Source organism: Hipposideros armiger, unplaced genomic scaffold, assembly GCF_001890085.2.
Source record: "Hipposideros armiger isolate ML-2016 unplaced genomic scaffold, ASM189008v1 scaffold_2, whole genome shotgun sequence".
Classification (NCBI taxonomy): domain Eukaryota; kingdom Metazoa; phylum Chordata; class Mammalia; order Chiroptera; family Hipposideridae; genus Hipposideros; species Hipposideros armiger.
Window position 1 is genome coordinate 5,817,992 of NW_017731352.1, and position 20,137 is coordinate 5,838,128.

The 20,137-nt window shown below is 33.4% G+C and overlaps 1 protein-coding gene across 5 annotated transcripts in view; it reads left to right on the forward strand.

The window, feature by feature from the left end:
- AFTPH (aftiphilin) overlaps positions 1–20,137 on the forward strand; it is a 51,266-nt gene that overhangs the window by 19,143 nt on the left and 11,986 nt on the right. For 4 of the 5 annotated variants that reach the window (XM_019635418.1, XM_019635394.1, XM_019635410.1 and 1 more), the window contains exons 3-7: positions 8,401–8,552; positions 10,446–10,572; positions 10,992–11,048; positions 14,049–14,171; positions 18,910–18,970. In XM_019635418.1, the coding sequence (XP_019490963.1) occupies positions 8,401–8,552; positions 10,446–10,572; positions 10,992–11,048; positions 14,049–14,171; positions 18,910–18,970 (520 nt within the window). The remainder of the gene's footprint in view (positions 1–8,400; positions 8,553–10,445; positions 10,573–10,991; positions 11,049–14,048; positions 14,172–18,909; positions 18,971–20,137) is intronic. The other variant, XM_019635427.1, reaches the window with a different exon arrangement.

Below are 20,137 nucleotides of genomic sequence, written 5' to 3' on the forward strand. Positions count from 1 at the left end.
TAATTTGTTATTTAAGTAGGGAAAAATAAGCCAAGAAGAAATCTTTCAAACTAATAAAATGCTCTTAGTCAAATTAATTCTCAGAGATGGGTTCAGCAAGCCTCATAGGGTTCAAGCCTTGATGTAAGAAGCATATATGGCCATTTATTTAGAAACATTCTTCTTCTACAGTGAACATTTTTTTCTGAGAACCCAGAATTCGGTATATTTCATTCTCTTGTTAACATTCTTATAAATTGTAGAGAAAAGCAAGTATGGTATCTCTGTTGTATACAAATTGGAAAGAGGTCAAAACTGGTCTTCACTTTGGGGGCTAAGATTTAAAACAAAACAAAATGACTGCAAAAAATAAAATCCTCCTTACTTACAAAGCATTCCTTGTTTTCAAGACAATTGATGTATATTGTTTTAACAGTTTTCTGCCTTTGTTTTTAACCTGTTAATGTTCCAGAAAGAAACCTTGATTTAAATAGCCAAGGTGCCTTTTTCTTAGATGTATAGTAAAAGCGATAATGTCATAAGCAATGCATTTATCTTGGAGCTTTTGTAAAATTTGAAAAATATTGCTCTGGATGTTATTTGAGAATTTAGGTAATTAGTGAGTAATCTTTTTATATTAATTGGCTGTAGAAAAGGAAGCTATGAGCCATTTTTTCTTATTAGCCATCTAATTGATAATGCTACTAGGAAAATGTTTTAGATGAAGATTTGTTTTGAGAGCTTTAAAAATTAAGAGTATCACAAAAAAGAAAGAGAATCACTTTGGGTTATGTTATTTTGAGATTAAGCTATTATTTTGTTCACCAGAAAGCCAGCATTCTCCATTGAGTGTAACTAATCCCACGTTTTTACCTTTGTTTGTTTAATCATCTGCCTAGGGTTTATGCAAGTTTTCCTTTCTGTGGTGAACACTTAAACTTATGACAAACAGAAGTAAGCAACAAAATAAAGACATTAAGTGGTCAAAAGATACAAATTTTCAAATTATAAAATAAATAAGTCCTGGGGATGTTATGTACAGCATGGTGACTCTAGTTTATAATACTGTATTTTATATTTGAAAGTTGCTAAAAGAGTAGATCTTACAAATTCTCATCACAAGAAAAATTTGTAACTGTGGTGATATTAACTAGATTTATTGTGATCATTTTGCAATATATGCATATATTAAATCATTGTACGCCTGAAACTAATATAATGTTTTATGTCAATTATATCTCAATTTTTTTATAAAAGAAAGAAGTTAGGATTTTGTCCATATGCCTTTTGCCTACTTGAAGTATTTGGATAGCAATTCCTTTTGTTATTTTCCCTCAGAAAATTTGAAATTCTGGGCTTTAATTCCAAAATAGATAGAAATACTTTATTAGATTTATCCAGAAATTGTGCAGAAGGGCCAAAGCATCTTTTTAGAGCATGGTGAATATTACAGTTTGTTACTCTTATATAGCTTGAAATTGGGGATTGATAAGTGTACAATTGTAGGTTGTACTTGATATCTTACTTAATATTTAATGGTGGTGAGGCATAAGGTATCCGCTTAAATGGAAGAATAAATTACCCGGTGGATTTTATGTTTCTTCTAAACTTCCACTTAGAGCCAGACCTAATGCTATCAATATTAAAACTATTGACAATAATCAGCTTCTGTTCCTAAGGAAGAAAGGAAAACTAACTAGAAATATGTTGAAAAAATTCTAGGAATTACCTTAAATACAAGGTACTTCAAAGGAGATATACATTTGAGTGGCATAAGAACCAGAGTCTAGGACCCTAAGTGCTGATCTTACACCTTTGGAAAGCTGAATGAGACTCCAGAGAAACAGAACCAGGAGGATGATGGATGGATGGAATGGGGGTGGGAGATGACTATAAGAAATTGGCTTATGTGAGGCTGAGAAGTCCCAAGATCTGCACTCTGCAAGCTGTCTTCAGTGATTAGTTGAGGCCCACTCATATTAAGAAAGACCATCTGCTTATTCAATCTACCAATTCAAATGTTAATCTCATCCAGAAACACCTTCACAGTCATCCCCAGAATAATGTTTAACCAATTATCTAGGCATCTTACGGCCCAGTCAGGGTGACACCTAAAATCAACCATCACAAGAGGCAACAACACCATGTCTATATATAGCTTTCAAGATTTTTGGAAAACTTGTAACATATTTGTGACTGAGACATACTAGTTGGGAAGCTCTGCATTAGATAACATGATTTATTTGCACAAGTGGGTAAAATGAAAATGGCTGCTTATATACCCCAGGGCTTTCTTCCTTCAACCTCAGGCAGAGATATGACAGGCAAAGAGAGATATGATAGAACTGAGAATGAGTCTAAATGAAATTCATGATGCTTTGTCCCCATTGATAAATGAAGACATTGAGTAGTTAATTGTTTTTGCCTTCCCAGAAATCCTCCCTGGTTTGAAAAAAATAAAAATATAAAGACATTCAAGATAGTAAGTACTCTGATAGGAAAACAGATACTTTGAAATGAGAAGTGCTATAAAAAAACCAGTATACCTTTAGGGAGTAGTATAGACAAGGCCACATAGGACTTTTGTGAACCCGTTCCCCATAAAAGATATTTAAAATTTTATCTTACAAATTGGTATAAAGATGAGTATGCTGATATTAGATATTAAAACATTTTCATGAACCCCTAAAGTTATCGTAGGCCCTATGCCCTGTGCCTACTGAGTAAGTTGGTCCTGGGTATAGTGTAGGCTTACAAGCAAGGCCCTGGAGTACCAACCACTGCTAGGTTCCAGTTCATATTTCAGCACTAACTTGCATTAGCCACTTCCCTGAACATCAGATTTAAAGAATAATAAAAGTACTTACTTCAAAACTTATCATGAAGATAAAATTGTGCTTGTGAAGGTGCTTAGCACAGTGTCTTGCACATAATAAGTGCTCAATAAATGTTAACTTTTAATGAATAATCTCAGAAATGACACTGGAAAATGGTCTTCTCGGAAAATGGTCTTCAAAAGTGCAAGAAATAGTGTTCCCAACTGGAATTTTCAGTGAATAGCAGAAAGTAATAGAGAGGTAATGAGAATTTGTGTCGGAGTACTCCTACTTCTGGCTATGATACTCACCCATTATACTATTATAAGTCCAAAGCTTCTGCTTTGAACTAGTTTCCATTCTCAGAATAATTTTGACAGGTAGGGACTCTTCTGAGCATAAGTGCTCTTCTGTGCGAGTAGCAGACCTCCTCCTTTGGCTTCCTAGCACAGGACACAAATAGAGAAAATCAAAAGGCAGTCTGGCATTTGCCTTAAAGAGTATTTGACTTTCAACCCTACATTTATCAGAACCTCCAGTTCTTAAAATGTTTAATAGCTAAATGTGCTGCTGTTTGCCAGGCTTAGAATTTGAGACATGTACGAATTGAAGGATATGACTGAGTTACATAAACTGTTATTCAGCTCTTCAGTCACCAGTTTCCTAATTCTAAATTCAATGGAGAACTGATGACTATTTTTCCTCTTTGACTTTGGAATCAAAGGCATTTAAAATTCAAGTAATTGGTGTGAATATTATTTTATTTAGTTAATATTTTTTCTAACTTCATTTAAATATTTACTGTGCCAAGTGTGTATGCACTTATTTGTTACCCTCACATTAATTTAGAGTACAGCACTGACTCTTTAGTAGAAATTTACACATTTGTTTGGTTGAAACTATGAATTATAGTGTTAGATGAAACAATTTGCTTAAGTGTAGTCATCACCTCAGCAATTAACAGTTCAATCCCTTATCTAATGGCTAGAAATGTTTGAAAGACCACAAAAAGTGGTTTTACCACTTTTTGATTTGGTGAAAAGAAAGCAAGTAGGCTTTGGAGTCAGGCTTTGGATCAAATCCTTGCTGTGCATCACACCAACATCTGCCTGCTTAGTTACCTTTATCTCCTTGAGCTTTAGTGTCTATCTGTAACATGGAAACAAAAATACTTATCTTTCTGGGGTTTTTTAAAGAAGATTTATCAAATAATATATGTAGAGCATCAAACATAGTACCTAGTATATAAAGGCATTCAGCTATTACTATTTATACATTTATAATTACCCAAATATATCCAACCTGTGTACAAAAATGATTTAGATGGCTTACAGTAAGATTTACTTTTGTAAATAGAACAAATATGCCCCCTGCAGTCTTAAATAAAATTGAAGTGCTTTTTAAAAAAAATCTATTGCACGTTGAAACAGTTAACATTCCTGTATCAACTATGTGTAGAAACCTAGGTACTGGAGATTCAAGATAAGACATATTGTCCCTGCCCTCAAAGCTCCTGTAATTTTTATAAATTGAATTTAGAACTGCTCTGATGACAACATAATATAATGGTTAAGAGCACAGACTGAAGCTGTGTACTTCCTAGGTTAGGATTCAGTCTCATGTAATGTTCATGTGACCATGGGCAAGTTATCTTAACCTCTTAGTGCTCCCTTTTTCTCATCTAGAAAATGGGGGTAATAATATTGTTACTTCCCTCATGTAGTTGCTATGATGCTTAAATGAACTAATATTTGTAAAGCATCCTGGCATGTGGTAGGCTCTGTGTAAGTGTTAAATAAAAACCATAATCCACCATAACAGGCTTTTGCAGTTTCCAGCTGTGTTTCAGAGAAAATCTTGTGATCTTTTCCTGAAGCTAGGCCCTCACTTCCTGGACTGGGTTATACTGGCATTGTCTGCTTTGTATATGCTGCCTTACTTGCCTAGGGAAGTGAGCTCAGCCAGTCTGACATGACCACTAATTCCAAACAACAAATGTAATCTTTTGGAATTTTACACCTAATATAAGTCCACATGTACTGTGACATGTTAATAAACATTACTGTTCAATTCACATCTTCCTTTTCTGAGTTAATCGGCCACAATGAGTTAAAAAAATTAAGTAGTGCCCTCACTTAGTCAAAACCAGGAGGAGATTTCCTATTCTGGCTACATATACTCTACATAGAAACAAGAGTTCATATAATCAGGGTAATATAAATAAGGTTCATTTTTACTCATGCACACAGAGTGAATCCAAACAGTTCAAATACTATATCACATTATTGACTCTGGTTTTGATGCGATATTAATATTACTGATTTGGTTTAAGGTTGCACATATTAAACTGTCCTCTGCTCATAGTGTTGAAGAAAAATTGTATGTATTTTAAAAGTTAAAATTATTTAATAATTTTTAAAAATAAGCTTTTATCACTATCACAGTTTTGAATTTTTTTTATCTCATGCTCAAATTGTATGCTTAAAATAATGATTTTGTAATAATTTAATGTCTGATTATAATGTTTTGGAAAAATCTGTTTCTTGAAAGAAACCTGTCTGCTTGGTCACCAGAAAAACTGTTCTTGTGCTGGGTTGTTCAATTTCTCTTCTGAGCATTATGTTATATTCTTGTACCTGTTCTATTTACCAAGTTACTTGGAGTATATTCCATCATATTTTTGAGCTTTATTTTGTATCTTGGGAAGTAAAGCACGCTTAAACACACCTAATGTGTGGTTTGCACACTTTGTATTTCATAATATGATCAAGATTTAAGTTATAAATGCCAATTAGTCAATCAAAAGGTTCACCAATTTCCAAAGTTTAAAATCCACAAGGAGTAGCAGTAACAGGTTTTATTTATATAAGCAGCTCTTAAAGATGTTTTGTGATGAGGTGCTTTTTTTCCAACTTAAGAGGATTTTGGAGAGGATGCAAAAAATTTGGATTATTTAATTTCCTATTATAATACAGTAGAAATTGACAAATTGAGACTACTTTTTTCATAATGATTTAGAATGCTAAATAATGATAGAGAAACATCCTTAGTGAGATTTGAACCTAGTTTGACATGTTTATTCCCTAACAGGCCACTGTGTCTATATGTATCACCTATATGATACAATGATATAGCAGTGATAAAAGTTACCACATCTTGAGCACACATTAGGTGCCAAGTATTTAATCCTCTCAATTCATCATCCACCCCGTAGGGTAGACCCTGATAATCTCCAGTTTGTAAATCTAGAAACTGAGTCTCAGCTACTTGAGTCCACAGTCCTCTATTGAAGTGTTATGATTACATCAGCCATTTACTTACTGTAATTAACTAGTAGTAAATGAATTTTAACATTATTTATTACCATGAACAAGATAGTACAGTAGTAAGAAACTCCTTTTAGAGGATGCCTTTTTACCATCAAAACTGGTCTTGTGGATAGTTGGCAGCCGATGTACTTTTAAAAGTAATATGTCAGAGGAAATTTAATTGTAATCAAAATCTTTGGTAGTTCTGTTAGCTTAGCTGCTTTCTTGTTCAAGAGTTCCTCCTTGTGGTGGGAGGTACTGTTCAGTTAGTGGACTCTGGTTATTTGAATCTTTATTTGTTATTTATTGTTCTACCTTGGGTTGGCAAACTATGGCCTTCGGGACAAATCTACCCTGCTGCCTGTTTTAGTAAATGAAATTTCATTGGAACACACCCACATTTATTAGTTTCTGGATGGCCTGCAAAGCCGAAAATATTTACCGTCTAGTCCTATATAGAAAAAATTGTCTATTTCATTCAACAAAAGATTTTAAGCTATTGAATGTAATATCCTAAAGACATATGGAACTTTCTTTTTAAATTTCTGTAACATATATTCTTTGTGAGAAAAAGTTGGGGAAGAAGTAAAAATTTGAGGTGATTAAGTTAATGTAACGTTCTAAATATTTCCTCAAGTGCATCCCACTAATTTAAGCATTTGCTCACTGGTGTGCCTTAAGACCTGGTAGTTATGTGTAATATTGCCCACGTGATTGAATGTGGTTTAGGGTCATTTCTTTCTTCATTTGATAAATACTTTTTCTATCCCATTAAAAGGGTGACAAAGAAGATACCAGAAAGATTCTGTTTGAACTTACAGAGAAATAAAATTTGGTCATATGTGAGTTTTTGTTTACCTTCCCTGCCCAGGAGACGCCACCACTCCTCATGTTTCCAATTAGATGGTTATCTGATCCCTTTAAAAGTAAGGTTGGTCCCTTCCCTCTGTTGAAGTGCGTAAGCGTAGGTCCCCTTGACACACTCAGGTTTCACAAGCCTTGGGATCTTGAGTCTACTCTTTACTGTAGGTTTCATAATTGATACTGAGAGCTTTTCTCATATCACACACGACTGTAATGAAGGTGTTAGAGTAACTTTTGTAGAGATAGCAGAAGAGTACCCTGAGACTAATTATGTAGTGTTAAGTATTTTGCTCTGATACTGCTTTCAAAACAGATTTTGGTTTGGAAAATACATTTGTGAACATTTTTGCTTTTGGTTTTCATTTTCCTATTTGCTGATTATACTGAACAACAGAAGTCGAATATTAACTTGCTTGTGTTACTTTGCAGGAAGTACCACCATGGTGTGACATTTTCTTGTCCACTGGGTATCATTTTAGAAATACACTTATTCTTCCAACAAGCTTTAACTTATTAACAATTTGTATTCCTATTTGATGTTTAAGTAGTAAATGGAACTGCTACTCAGTTTTACATGTATCTGAAATACAGTTAGGAAAGTGGGAATAAATGTCGTTGTAGGTTGCATATGTAGAATAAACCTAGTAGTATCTCCCCCAAAAGTAAATTAATCTAAATCTAACAAGTTTTAATTAGTGAAAATACTTGGGAATGTGTAGGCTTTGCTTGGAGGAAAGGCAGCGTTCTCTTCAAATATATATACAGATATATATATCTACCATAGAAGAGTAGAGAAATGGAATTTCTAAGTAAAAACTGAGACATTCTTTCCTACTTTGGTTCTGTTAGCAGCAGAGATATTTCTGAAAGGCTTTCAAAATTTAAATGTTTATACCCAGGAAAAAGGTTTGTTCAACTATAACAGCGTAAGACTTTTACAAGCGCCCAATCTCCTTGTTCCTAAATCTAGAGTATGTGAGTGGTAGTAAGAAGCAGCCCAGTGTGGTGAAAACAATATGAATGCTGTCTGTCTTGTTTTTGTTTTTGTTTTTGCTTTTGCTTTGGACAAATTATTCAAACTTTGAGATTGCTTTCTCACTTTACAGTTGGGTAATAATTTCTTCTTTGTAGAATTTTCTAATGAATTAAAAAAGGTTAGATTTATAAAGGACCAGGTATGGTGCTTGGCTTGTAACCACATTTGTTTGTCACCACTCTATCACCATGATTATTTAATCATTTAAAATAGCTGTTCTATGAGTAGTTATGCTTCTTCACTTAGTGTTTCCTGTGCCTGACTGGTAGTTTCTGAGTTTCCGTCTGTCTTATAGTAATGGATAGGGTGTGTGTGTATGTGTGTGTGTGATAAAATTATGACATTATTAAAATTAGAGAAATGAAAATAAATATTTTGGGGGGGTGTTTTGATACAGACAGCTTTATTAAACCGCCTGGAGCGAATTTTCGAAGCGTGTTTTCCTTCCATATTTGTCCCTGATACTGAAGAGGAAGTCACTTCCCTGAAGCACTTGCTGGAAACAAGCACTTCGCCAGTAAAAACAAGAGAGGCCTTAGCTGAAAGTGGGTAAGTAGTAGACAGTTGTCAGATAGCATCTGTATGTGCTAGTTTCGACTTGTTCTAATTTATAAGGTTATCTTAAAACATATAGGTTCTAAAACATTATTGTGTTGAAGCTTTAAAAATCATATTGTGCTCAATGACCTGTTTTTTAAAAACCTGCTTCTCCATTTTTGAGGGTTTTTTTGTTTTGTTTTGTTTTTCTATTTTTAAATCGGTATTCTAATCTTACATATTATTTTTTTACCTCATAGTATGATAGATGAAAACTTAGATCTTACATCTGCCATTCTCCCTTTATTGTCCCACTATACTTATAGTTTTTGGTTAAATTTTTATTTGGTATTTTCATTATTATAATCATGTAAATAGTGTTCACCGCTTAGCCTCTTTTTCCTTTATAGTACAACTTTTTCCTGGACTTAATAATTGCCTCTCTTCTTCCATTTTCTAAGTCTTTCCCTAACGGCCTGTTACTACAATTTTACTTGTGATCAAACCTATCAGGCTGGCCATTCCATTTTTTCCTGCAGTGCTCCTCTTCCTATTCCAGTCTGGAATGGATTCAGGCTACGCCTCTTTAACATGTGTTGTTTGGGGGATTTCCTTTCACTTACATCCCCTTTTGGTGGAACACATACTCTAATAGCCTCCTGAGAAAAAAGGTACATAGGACATAAAATTTTATTTTATTCTATCCTCACATTAAATTTATAATTTAGGATCTTTTGTTGCTGGTGTTCCAGAATTTCCCAGTGAAATATCTTGATAAAAGTTTTTTTCCATTCATTGGACTGAGCACTAGGTAGGCCCTTTCAGTCTGAAGACTTCTGCTCTTCAGTATTGGGCAGTTCTCTTGTATTGACAGTTACCTTCCCTCTATTGTCTCTTTTATTTCCGGAACACCTATTCATTATTAGATTTTAGAGGGTCTAGATTGATTTTCTAATTTTGATTTCAGTGTTATTCCTGGACTTTTCTCTTGCGTGTCATTACTCTCCACCCCAGAGGGCATTCTCTCCCTCTGCAGATCTCTCCTTCGTCCCTGTTTGTGACCTCAGTATTTGTAGCTAAGGGTCTTTTGTACCTCTCAGTTTCATTGATGATGGAGATTGTTTTTGCTTCTTGATTTTCATTTGGGGATGATTTCATTTGGGGAAGAGAAGGGAACAAAAAGGTTTATGTTTTGCCAGCTTAAAACCATTTAGATGTATTTTTTTTAATTGCTAGATGTACAGATAGTTCACACTCTTAGACTCAGAAATCTCACTCTAATAGATTCATTCTAAGGAAATAACACAACTCAACAACAACACATGCCATAAAATACAGAAAGATACTCTTGCCTTACTAACAATAGGAGCCAAACAGTAAAAACAACTTATTTAAAATAATAAGATTTTGGCTAAATAAATGTTGGGGTATCAGTCTTAGTAGAACATTACACAGCCATTGAAAAAGATACATATGTAGATGAGGAAATGTTTAAATTCTGAAAAAAGAATACAAAATTATATATGCTGTAATTGCATCCCTGTTTTTGTGGATTGAGACTCAAGGAGAAAACACAAATATTAAATGGCTGTAATAAGAAGGTGGAGTGCTGGGTTGATTTTTTTTTTCTCCTTTTAAATATTTTTGTTTTAATATTTAAAAAAAATAACACCAGCTAAATGTTTACTTGATTACTGGCATATTGTTTCAAATGAGTTTAACTTAGTTACTTTTCTAATGACTATAAACATTGGCTCTTGATTTCTTTTGGATAATAGTTATATACTCATGTTAGTCTCAAGATTAATTGTAATGTATAATATTTCAGTCACATTAAAAGTAGAATTCATGTTGAAAACTATTGAGTGTAACCCATTGTTGGTGGCTTCATCGTGACCTTTACAGGGAACTGCTGGATGTATGGACCGAGCTACAGGATATCCATGACGCACATGGCTTGAGATATCAGTGGGGCGGTTCCCATAGCAACAAGAAGCTTTTGTGCTCCTTGGGAATAGACACCCGAAACATTGTGAGTTTGTTGGCACCTTGGAAAATCATTTAATCAACCTATGGATGTTTTTTAATTCTGTTACACTTTTGTTCAAACTGTGATAATCTAGTTCCTCAGAAAAATAAATATTAGTTAGTTTAAATGTTTATGTATTTTGAATATGCCAGCTTTTAAACATAGATCTATGTAAACTTTTCTCCAATCTATATCTCCCATTTTTAGAAAAAGTTGTTTTAGTGTTTTTCATTAACTATAAAATGAAGGAATTGAACGAGGAAATCAAAAATATAACCCTATATGGGCAATTTGACAATTTTTTCAGTTTATCATTCACAATGTATATAACAAAGCATTGCAAGCGTATCTTGGAAAGTATTTCACAGTATGATAGAGCATTCTCTAAATATATGTTCTTTCTCTCTAACACATGTATGTAGCTCTTCACGGGCAATAAGAAGCAACCTGTTATAGTGCCCATGTATGCAGCAGGATTGGTAAGTACAGAATTGTCTCTGTGTGTGTTTATCATTGCTGCATTTATTCTGTAAAATCATTTTACATAGCATGACATGGGAAGTGTATTTTTAGGGGCATTTAGTATGGGAAATTAAGGGACTAAATGTAATAACCCTTTTTGATATCATAAATCCCTTTGAGTTTTGATCTGAGAACATTTTTCTACATTCCATTAGTTACAGACTATTTTGTTTTAGATTGAAAATTATTTTTATCCTGGTAATCATAGTACTCTAAGCTTGCTTTTAAAAAGAAGCTGAAGTATCTGTAGGCTTAGATGTATCATTTGTTTTAATCCAGTTGTGATCAATTTAAATAATGCAATATTGAGAGTATGAATATATATAAAAGCTTGGAAATACCAAATTACAGTAAATGAAAATGAGCCAGGACTTATAATTGGTTCTTGGTTTTCCCATTAATGTTTTAAATGTGTTGAATTTTGTTTTTTTCAGATATGCCAGGTAGTCCAGGATAACTGAGGAATTTTCATTCTGTACCTTGTCAAGATTCAGTCACAGTTTAAAGTTTGATGTGTTTGTGGGGTTTTTTTGGTGTGTCTTTGAGTTATTGGTGAATAAAAATGCCCTATTTATTAAACTAAAAATATTTTTAAATTCTTTCACCAATAACTTGAAAATAATGGGAAAATACTATGTTTAAAAAGAAAGAAAAAAAAATAAGGAACGCTTGGTATGAAATTTAAATTGTATAGCCCTTTATGTGCATGTGAAAATGAATTTGCTGTGAAACTTGACCTTTTTATAATCTACAAACTTTTTCCATGAATAAGCTCTAATTATTGATATCGAATTGGACCATTTTGCTTTGTTTTGTTTTGTGGAATTGTACAAAAACTTTTCTGTGCTTGAGCTTTCTTACAGTTTCTGCTCCTTTGTAAATGGTTATCTTATATTTTCAAAACACTTCGATTATCCCTACTCTTTTCTGTTGTGGGTAAATATAATCCAGAACATTTCTTTAACTTTTTGGTTATTTGTATTTCTTTTTTTCGCAAGGAGTAGCATTCTAGAGATTGTTGGTGTTATTGTCACTTTCTGAATAGAAAGTGTGAATTTGATTTGTAGGAGTTTTCATCATGCAGTAATCTACTTAATGCTTATGTGTAGGCTTAGCACATTAGCCAGTTCTTGAAGTTTTATGAGGAGTTAGACACTAATATTTATGTTTTATTTTACAACCTTTTAATACCAAAGTTGAGTTAGTGAATGCATCATTTCATCCATTTTAATGATGCCTTATAGTTACAAACATACTCTTTTTCATACCTGGCTTCAAATTTTAATTATACCTGAATTTTTCCCATGGTGCTTTACACATATGAGATGTTCAGTATCTTTTGATCTCATCTGGAAGAATAGTACCTAAAGTGATCATTTAAGTCACTGATTCTCAGACTTTAATGTGCAACAGAATTGCTTGGAAAACTTGTTAAAAACACAGAATGCTGGGCAATACTCCCAGAGCTTCTTATTCAATAGGTCTGGGATAGGGCTCTAGAATTTGCACATCTGACAAGTTCTCAGGTGATGCAGAAAGTACTGATTGGGAGCTACTTGAGAACCACTGTTTTAAGTGATAGTTCACATTAGAAGAGTTGGGTAAGTGGAGTAATTGTTAGCCAAATGTGTTGCCTCTCGCATAAGGGCATGCTAGAAAGCCTGTGTAATGTATATGATATTGAGTTAGACCATGAATTTATTTTTCCTTTTCAAGCTGGTAGATAAAAGCCTTTCACATGCAGCATTGATAAGAACTGAATCTGTAGGGGCCGCTGGTTTGCTCAGTTGATTAGAACACAGTGCTCGTAACACCAAGGTTGCTGGTTCCATCCCCGCATGGGCCACTGAGCTGCGCCCTCCACAACTAGATTGAAACAACTACTTGACTTGGAGCTGATGGGACCTGGAAAAACACACTGTTCCCCAGTAAATAAAAAAATAAATAAATAAAAGAATTGAATCTATAAATTGTGTTAGTTAGCTTATGCCCTATTTGGGAAGGGGGAGTGGGGAATTCTCCTGAAAACTTGTTTTTAGAAATTTACAAATTCTAACATTATTGACTTAGCAGCTTTTTTCTTTTTTTTCTTTTTTTCTTTTTTTAATCCTGAAAAAGGAAGGCTTTTATTTGGTCTGGTTGGTAAATATTCAAGAACTTATCGAGTATTATTTTTAAATACGTAGAAGCTTGGCATTTCTTCAGGCCATTAACCTGGATTATTACCCTTTATTATTAGTGTTTGGTAAAGTGTTGATGCAAAATGCTGATTTTTTTTTCTTCATTGTTTGTATCCCCATCCTGACTGTCTTCTTTTCTGAGTCACAAGTGTATTTGTAACACACCTAATGAAACATGTAGGATATTTTCCCCTCTGAAGTGGCTGTGTCTCTGCCTTGCCAGTCCAAAGAACTAAGTATAAAAGCTCTCATCCTATAGTGGAGCTAAGATCAAACACTAAATTCACACTGAAGCATGTAGACATCATCACATTACACGGTGTGTTTTAAAATCAGCTCTCACTTCTCCAAGCGCCACCGTGGTGAGATGTATACGAAGGGTGCCCTTTCCCACAGTTTCGATGTGTGAAGCATCATAAAAGTGTTGGGTTCTTAGGGCCTGGATATAATACACTGTCGTGCTCGCCTCTTCCCCACTCTCGCCATCCCAACTTATGTTTTTGCTTTTGTGTGACATTGATAACTAAGCACTTTAAAACAAGTCTTCTATAAAATACAAGGTCTTACATCATAAAGTTTAGGCTCCAAAGATATTATTGTAAAACATTTTCCATTATAGTGCTATAAGATTTTCTCTAAACAAAATTTAAGAATAGTTCTTTTTGTCCTTAGTACTTTCCAAATGACCTGTTTTTTTCCCTTCTGCTTTCTGCTAGATTAAATTTCTTATAAAGTTGATATCCCCCCCAAAATTAATGGCTAATATACCTTTTTCAGGGTATGTTAGAACCCACCAAGGAACCATTGAAACCACTATCTGCTGCAGAAAAAATTGCTTCTATCGGTCAGACAACTACCATGTCACCAGAAATGAACACATGTACATCTGACCAATTCCAGGTAAAATATCTGCATGTATAGATATGTTCATGCATATCTATACACATATGTCCACACGCACGGTTGCTTCCCTTAATATATAACTTTTAGTTTTTAAAAATTTGATTTCATGATAGACGTGATTTCAATTACTTACTAATATCCTGTGGAATACAATGAACAAATTATCCTTAATTTCCAAAAATAGAAAGGCACAATTTGAGAACTGGCAGTTATGGGTAAGTCCTTTAAATCTATGCAAGCCTTAGTCTTTTGATCTATAAAATGAAGAGCTTTTGATCTATAAAATGAAGTATTTCTAAGTATCCCTTGCAGCTCAAACATTGTATGATCATAATTACTGACACACAGATCGGGTAAGTGCTAGGTTTCCCCTAAAATGGGAAACATTGCATTTATACCAACTGTTCAATTCTATTTTTCTTTTTTCTGAAGCCTGCAAAATTTTTTAAAGTAATAAAATTTAAGCGTGTTTGTTACACCAAAAACTGTTGTTTTGAGAGTTTGAACAAAACTGTTAAATTGAAAATGATGTGACATTTAACAAAACATTCTGTGGATTAAGAAAAAAAGAAAGCTGTCTTACCTTTTTTATTCTTTACCTCCTTGGCACATTTAAGAACAAATTTTATTTCAATCTAATATGTTTAATATTAAAGCCTCCCTCTTTTTATCTGGGGGAAAAGCAGCCATTTTAGCTTGCTTAATTACTCTTCCCACATCAAATCAGAAACTGATTCAGTGCTGGTTAAATATTGTTTTTTCGAAGATTGATATTTTTAAGTGAACAGTACCATTTCTACAACATATCCTTGCTCTGTTTGTCATTTCTTAACTTAAATATCTTCTTCATTTATATCTAATACAAAAATGTATGTTTGGACAGCCTTTCCCAAAATGTGTGTTCCATTGAATACTAATCCCCAGAGATGCTCCACTAAAGAATGGTTCCAGAGTGAAGATAGATTGGGAAATACTTTACATCATACCCTGCAACCACCCTTGGAGATTTACAACACACACATTTTGGACTCTGAAGAATCTTGTAGTGTATAACCCTTTATGTCTCAAATTTACTTAGCCACAAGACCCTCTTCTGCAGGGACAATGGGAGAAGAGTCAAAATACCTGTATTACTAGTGTTTTGAAGAACATACTTCATAAAATAATGATGTAAACCAAGGTCCTGCCCTTTTAAAGTGTTTCAAGAAACATCTAATATTATTGCTATTAGTGCATATATTTGTTTCTCTTTTTAAAAAATATTTTTTAAAAATACTCATAAATATTGAATTAACAAGTTTATTCTGTATTTTCTTTGTTGTAGTTTGTGATCCTCCATTAGCTTTAGTTTTTAGGCTTTTGTAGTAATCAATGAAAATAATATTTCCCAATGTATGTTATTCAGACTTATTTCTGAATTGACCTGAGCCTGTGTAAGTCTTCATTCTAACATACACATACACTCACACTGCAGATTTCAGCCTGTATATCAGAATTTTGTGCTGAGATGCCTGACCTCCATCACTAAATTATATGATCTTTTCTTGGCTCCATGCTTGTGATTCAGGTTAAAATATTTAACAAGCATCTGAAATGCATTGTAAAGACTCTCTTTATATAAAGTGATATTTCTTATTATTATACTGTTCTTTGGCATGAATGTATATAGTGCTTTTACTTTACTTTTTGGCCATGCAGTAATGCTGTTACGACTTAATGCTGGTCATAATTTTTAGATGAAACAACCATAGCCTTTAGTTATAAAAGCATAACAAAATGTGTCCAAGAAGACCTGTTTAATACCTGATTTTTTTTTCAAAAAGCATATACTGAACCTTTCTTTTATCAAGTTTTTTGTTTTTGATAACACTAAACATTGGCTTTCAAACTTAGCATAGTAACATAATTCTCATGACTGCATGCTTTTCTATCTGTCTATTATTCTATCTCAGTTTTGGTACCCACTGAATTTTTATTCTTTCTTCCAAATTAGTTTGTACTCATTAATCTTGTAACAATTGGCACCTCTTGTTTAGTAATTTAATAACTTATTAACAACTGTTAATGGTATCTTTTCTAAGATACTTTTACCTGAAAAGACAGCTTATGGGTAAAAGCAGCAACTTTTGTTCTTTTGGGGGTTTTTTTGTTTTTGTTTTTGTTTTTTAATCTTTACCCATTGAATTGCAAGGTTATACCATTCATGGTGTGATTACTGATTCCCCTCGTAGGAGGATCAATACTTTAACCACACTTTATTCACTGCTGAGTACAGTCAACTGTGGCTCTAGCCAGCAGTTACCCAACTAGTCAGCATTAGCAAACTTCCTCTCTTAGGCTACTTGATATGGCTATTTCAGTTGTGAATTAGAATATTAGAAGTTAGAAGAAAGCAAAAATTATTATCTGCCATTGTGCTCTCCTTTTACAGTAAGAAAACATATTTGGAAAGGCTGAGTGATATACCCAAAATCACACATCAGTGGAACACCTAAGACCAGAACCCAAGTCTCCTGTCTCTAGTCTCCTTTTTTTTTTTTCTCTCTCTTTTTACAGCCTTGTTTCCTTAGTGTTTTTGTCTCTAATCATTCATACCACATTGCTTCAAGTTCTTTTAAAATGCTTTATTCCAGCTTTTTCTTTTAATTGCCTTGTCAATGCCATTAGTTAGGCTATAATTGCGTAGGTATCCTGTTTTTCATCTGTCTCATTCCCACTAAATGTTGATTCGTGTTTTAGCACCTCATTATTATAATATTGGATATGTCTTTAAAATTCTGTACACCTTTATGAGAAGCTAAAATTGTAGCAAATCACTGAAATATTTCTAAGCATCCAGCTACTTGACATCATTTCGGTAAAACATGTTAAGGAAAGAACTTTGCTCCATTTATCCAGAAATTTTGTTACTGCATAAACCTGGGTTATGTCCATCCAGTCAATGTTGGACGTTGACACTAAAGGTGTCACTCATCTAGAAGTAGAATAATATTAAGTTGAATCTGTTGGAGTGCCCAGAGCTTTCTGTTTGTTTGCTTGCTTGTTTTTGAGGTCAGCTAAAGATCTTTTCTAAATGTTATTTATCAGTCTTGCAAATAGGTTATAAACTAGATTTTCACTAACATTTTTTGTTAAAATAATTGTAGTTCACAGGAAGCTGCAAAGATGATACAGAAGAGGTACCTTATAGCCTTCACCAGTTTCCCTCATGATTGCATCTTAAATAATTATAGGAAATATCAGAACCATAATATAACATTTGTACAATATGTGTGTTTAGTTCTATGTTATTTTGTCACGTGGATAGATTCATGTAACCACAGCTGCAATCGAGATATAGAACTCTTCCATCACCACAAATAGTCCCTTCCATGCTATCCTCACCTCTCCCCACCCCCACAACTATCCCTAATGTCTGGCAACCACTAAGTATTTTGCTTTATTTATATCCACCCTCCCCGCAACCTCTAGGCCTGACCTGATTTGGTGAGGAGAATAAATGCTTATAGTAATATGCCTAACATTGGTATCCCAGTTTTCAAGACAATTGTTATTATAATATCATGATATTAGACTTTCAAAAATAACCGATTCATGTTCCTTTCCTACAGGGAACAACATCTTTACACAGAAAAAAAATGAATATGACGTTTTAATAGTACCTACCTTACAATAAAGTATAAAGCATATAGTAAAGCAATACAAAAAAAATAGAGACGACATGTTAATATTAACAGTCTAATAGGTTATTTCAGTAAATGTTGTCAACACTACTCCCAAAATAAAAGAAGGAAACCCAAAACCACAATTTTTTTCTCATCAAGAATGTTCTTAAAATAAAGCAATGCTCATTTTGAAAATGTTTCATACTGCCTTACATCTTATATGCACTATTTGCTCATTTTATCTTTATGTATTTGTCAGTTAACAAAATTTTAAAACCTAGAATATGCAAATGTATTCTGAGCATACTTTTTAGTACATTATCTTAAAAATTGAATTCTAATACATATTGTAAGTAATTTCTAAATTAGAGAAGTTGATTAATTGTTTTTTTTTCTAATTTAAACGTAGTTCCCATTTACTGGCCCATAATTTCCTTTGTAATTTGGAAAATTGTATAGAACTGGAGACCTTGGACTTTGAGCCTTCTTGTTTGATATATAACCAGACCAACTAAATTAACCACATGGGTCATACAACTGGTTACTTAATAGTTACTCAGCCTCTAATAACCCAAATCTCCTCAGTATTAGTGGTACCTTCTCTATTGCATTATACTATTCTATTAAGAAGTTTTAAGTGGCTAGTCTTTTAAAATAATCACATTAGTGAAAAAAGTCAGTGATGTCTTTTAATATTTCAGTGTTTTTATTGTAATTAAGCCAATAGTTTAAATCATCATTTGAGAATAAATTGAAATCTTGTCATAAAACTATTCTACAAATTTCTGTTTGAAAATGTAAAGATAATTCCATTTCTCAGGTAACAAACTTTTTTTAATGTCAGCCAGTTGTACTGTTTGTAAATTTTGCAATTTCAGTTTGAGTTAATACATGCAGGTAACCTGAAATTGTAAATTATTCAGTTTTGTCTTTAGGTATTTTATTGCCTAATTATCTTGCTATAATAGTTGTGTGTGTGTGTGTGTGTGTGTGTGTGTGTGTGTTTAAGGATTCTTTACGTTGCTACAACCTGTACTGATTAATTTTGATTTTTTGGTTTTCAACTCTAGGAGTCTCTACCACCCGTCCAGTTTGACTGGAGTAGCAGTGGCCTTACTAACCCTTTAGATGGTACGTCTCTCCGTAGAGCCTCTAGCACCAGAGCTAGAGTTAAGAAAGCTACAAAGTTCAGACAAACTTCTCTCTGCTGATTTCCTTTTTTGTTTGAACATAACTTCTTATTCTTATCTTTGGAAATTCAGGCTTTCTTTCTGAATAGTAATTGCTCGAGAAACCAGCCATTACTATTATTAACAGTGTTAATGTCCTGTATAGGTAGTAATAGCTAGCTAAACTTTTAGTTTCTTTATCTTAAGTCAAAAAACAAGCTGCTTTATTTTTTACAAGTATCTAGGTAGCTTAAATGATATTTTAGATAGGACCAGTTTACCTGAAGTTTGTTTCTATAGTTTTAATTTATGGGATTTTCTTGGATGCAAAGTCTTGTGACTAGAAGCTGCTTTAAAGCACAAAGCACAATTATTTAACCAAAAACTGTGTGCAAATAGATTCATATTTATTGACTCAAAGTAGTTTTCAGATTTAATAATATTTTATAGAGCACTTATGTGCAAATGGAAAATGAATGATTTTCTTGATCCTTTTTTAATCTCAAAATACTAGTAGGTAGTTCCAGAAATAATTGGTTTTACTCATGGCTGTAAGAGAAATTCCTGAAAAGGGAATAACTTATTCCAGTAATGTGGGGTCTTTAAAATAACACAAAATGCTAGCTTTCCAATGTGTTGAAACCACAAGTTTTAATTGGACCCTAAAATACAATTACTCTTATTCCTCATGCTTCATCAGTTGTTTGAGCCATTGCCTGAAACACCTGTCATTCATATCAGCTTTGCCTTAGAGTGAGGATCCTAGGATATTTGGAAAGCATCCAATTGAATAACTGTGCTGAAGGAAAGCCTGAATGCACCTTTCGCTGTTGTCTGGTGTCTTATTTATTTAGTCAAATCATCGTGCTTTTTATTAACAAACAACTTCTTTAAAAATGTGTACTATTTCTGATTACTGTTTCAGAGTTAAAGGGGAACAGTACAGCTTGAGGTTGCACATCAGGGTAGGGCAGTTACGACATTCCTTATTATGTTGTTTTATTTTAAGTTAATGTATTAATGCGTGTCCTAAAACTGACAATTTAGTCACTTTTTTAAAAATCCTTAATTCGAAACCAACATTACTAACATGAAATATTGATTTGGGCATGTACAGTGATTTAATATT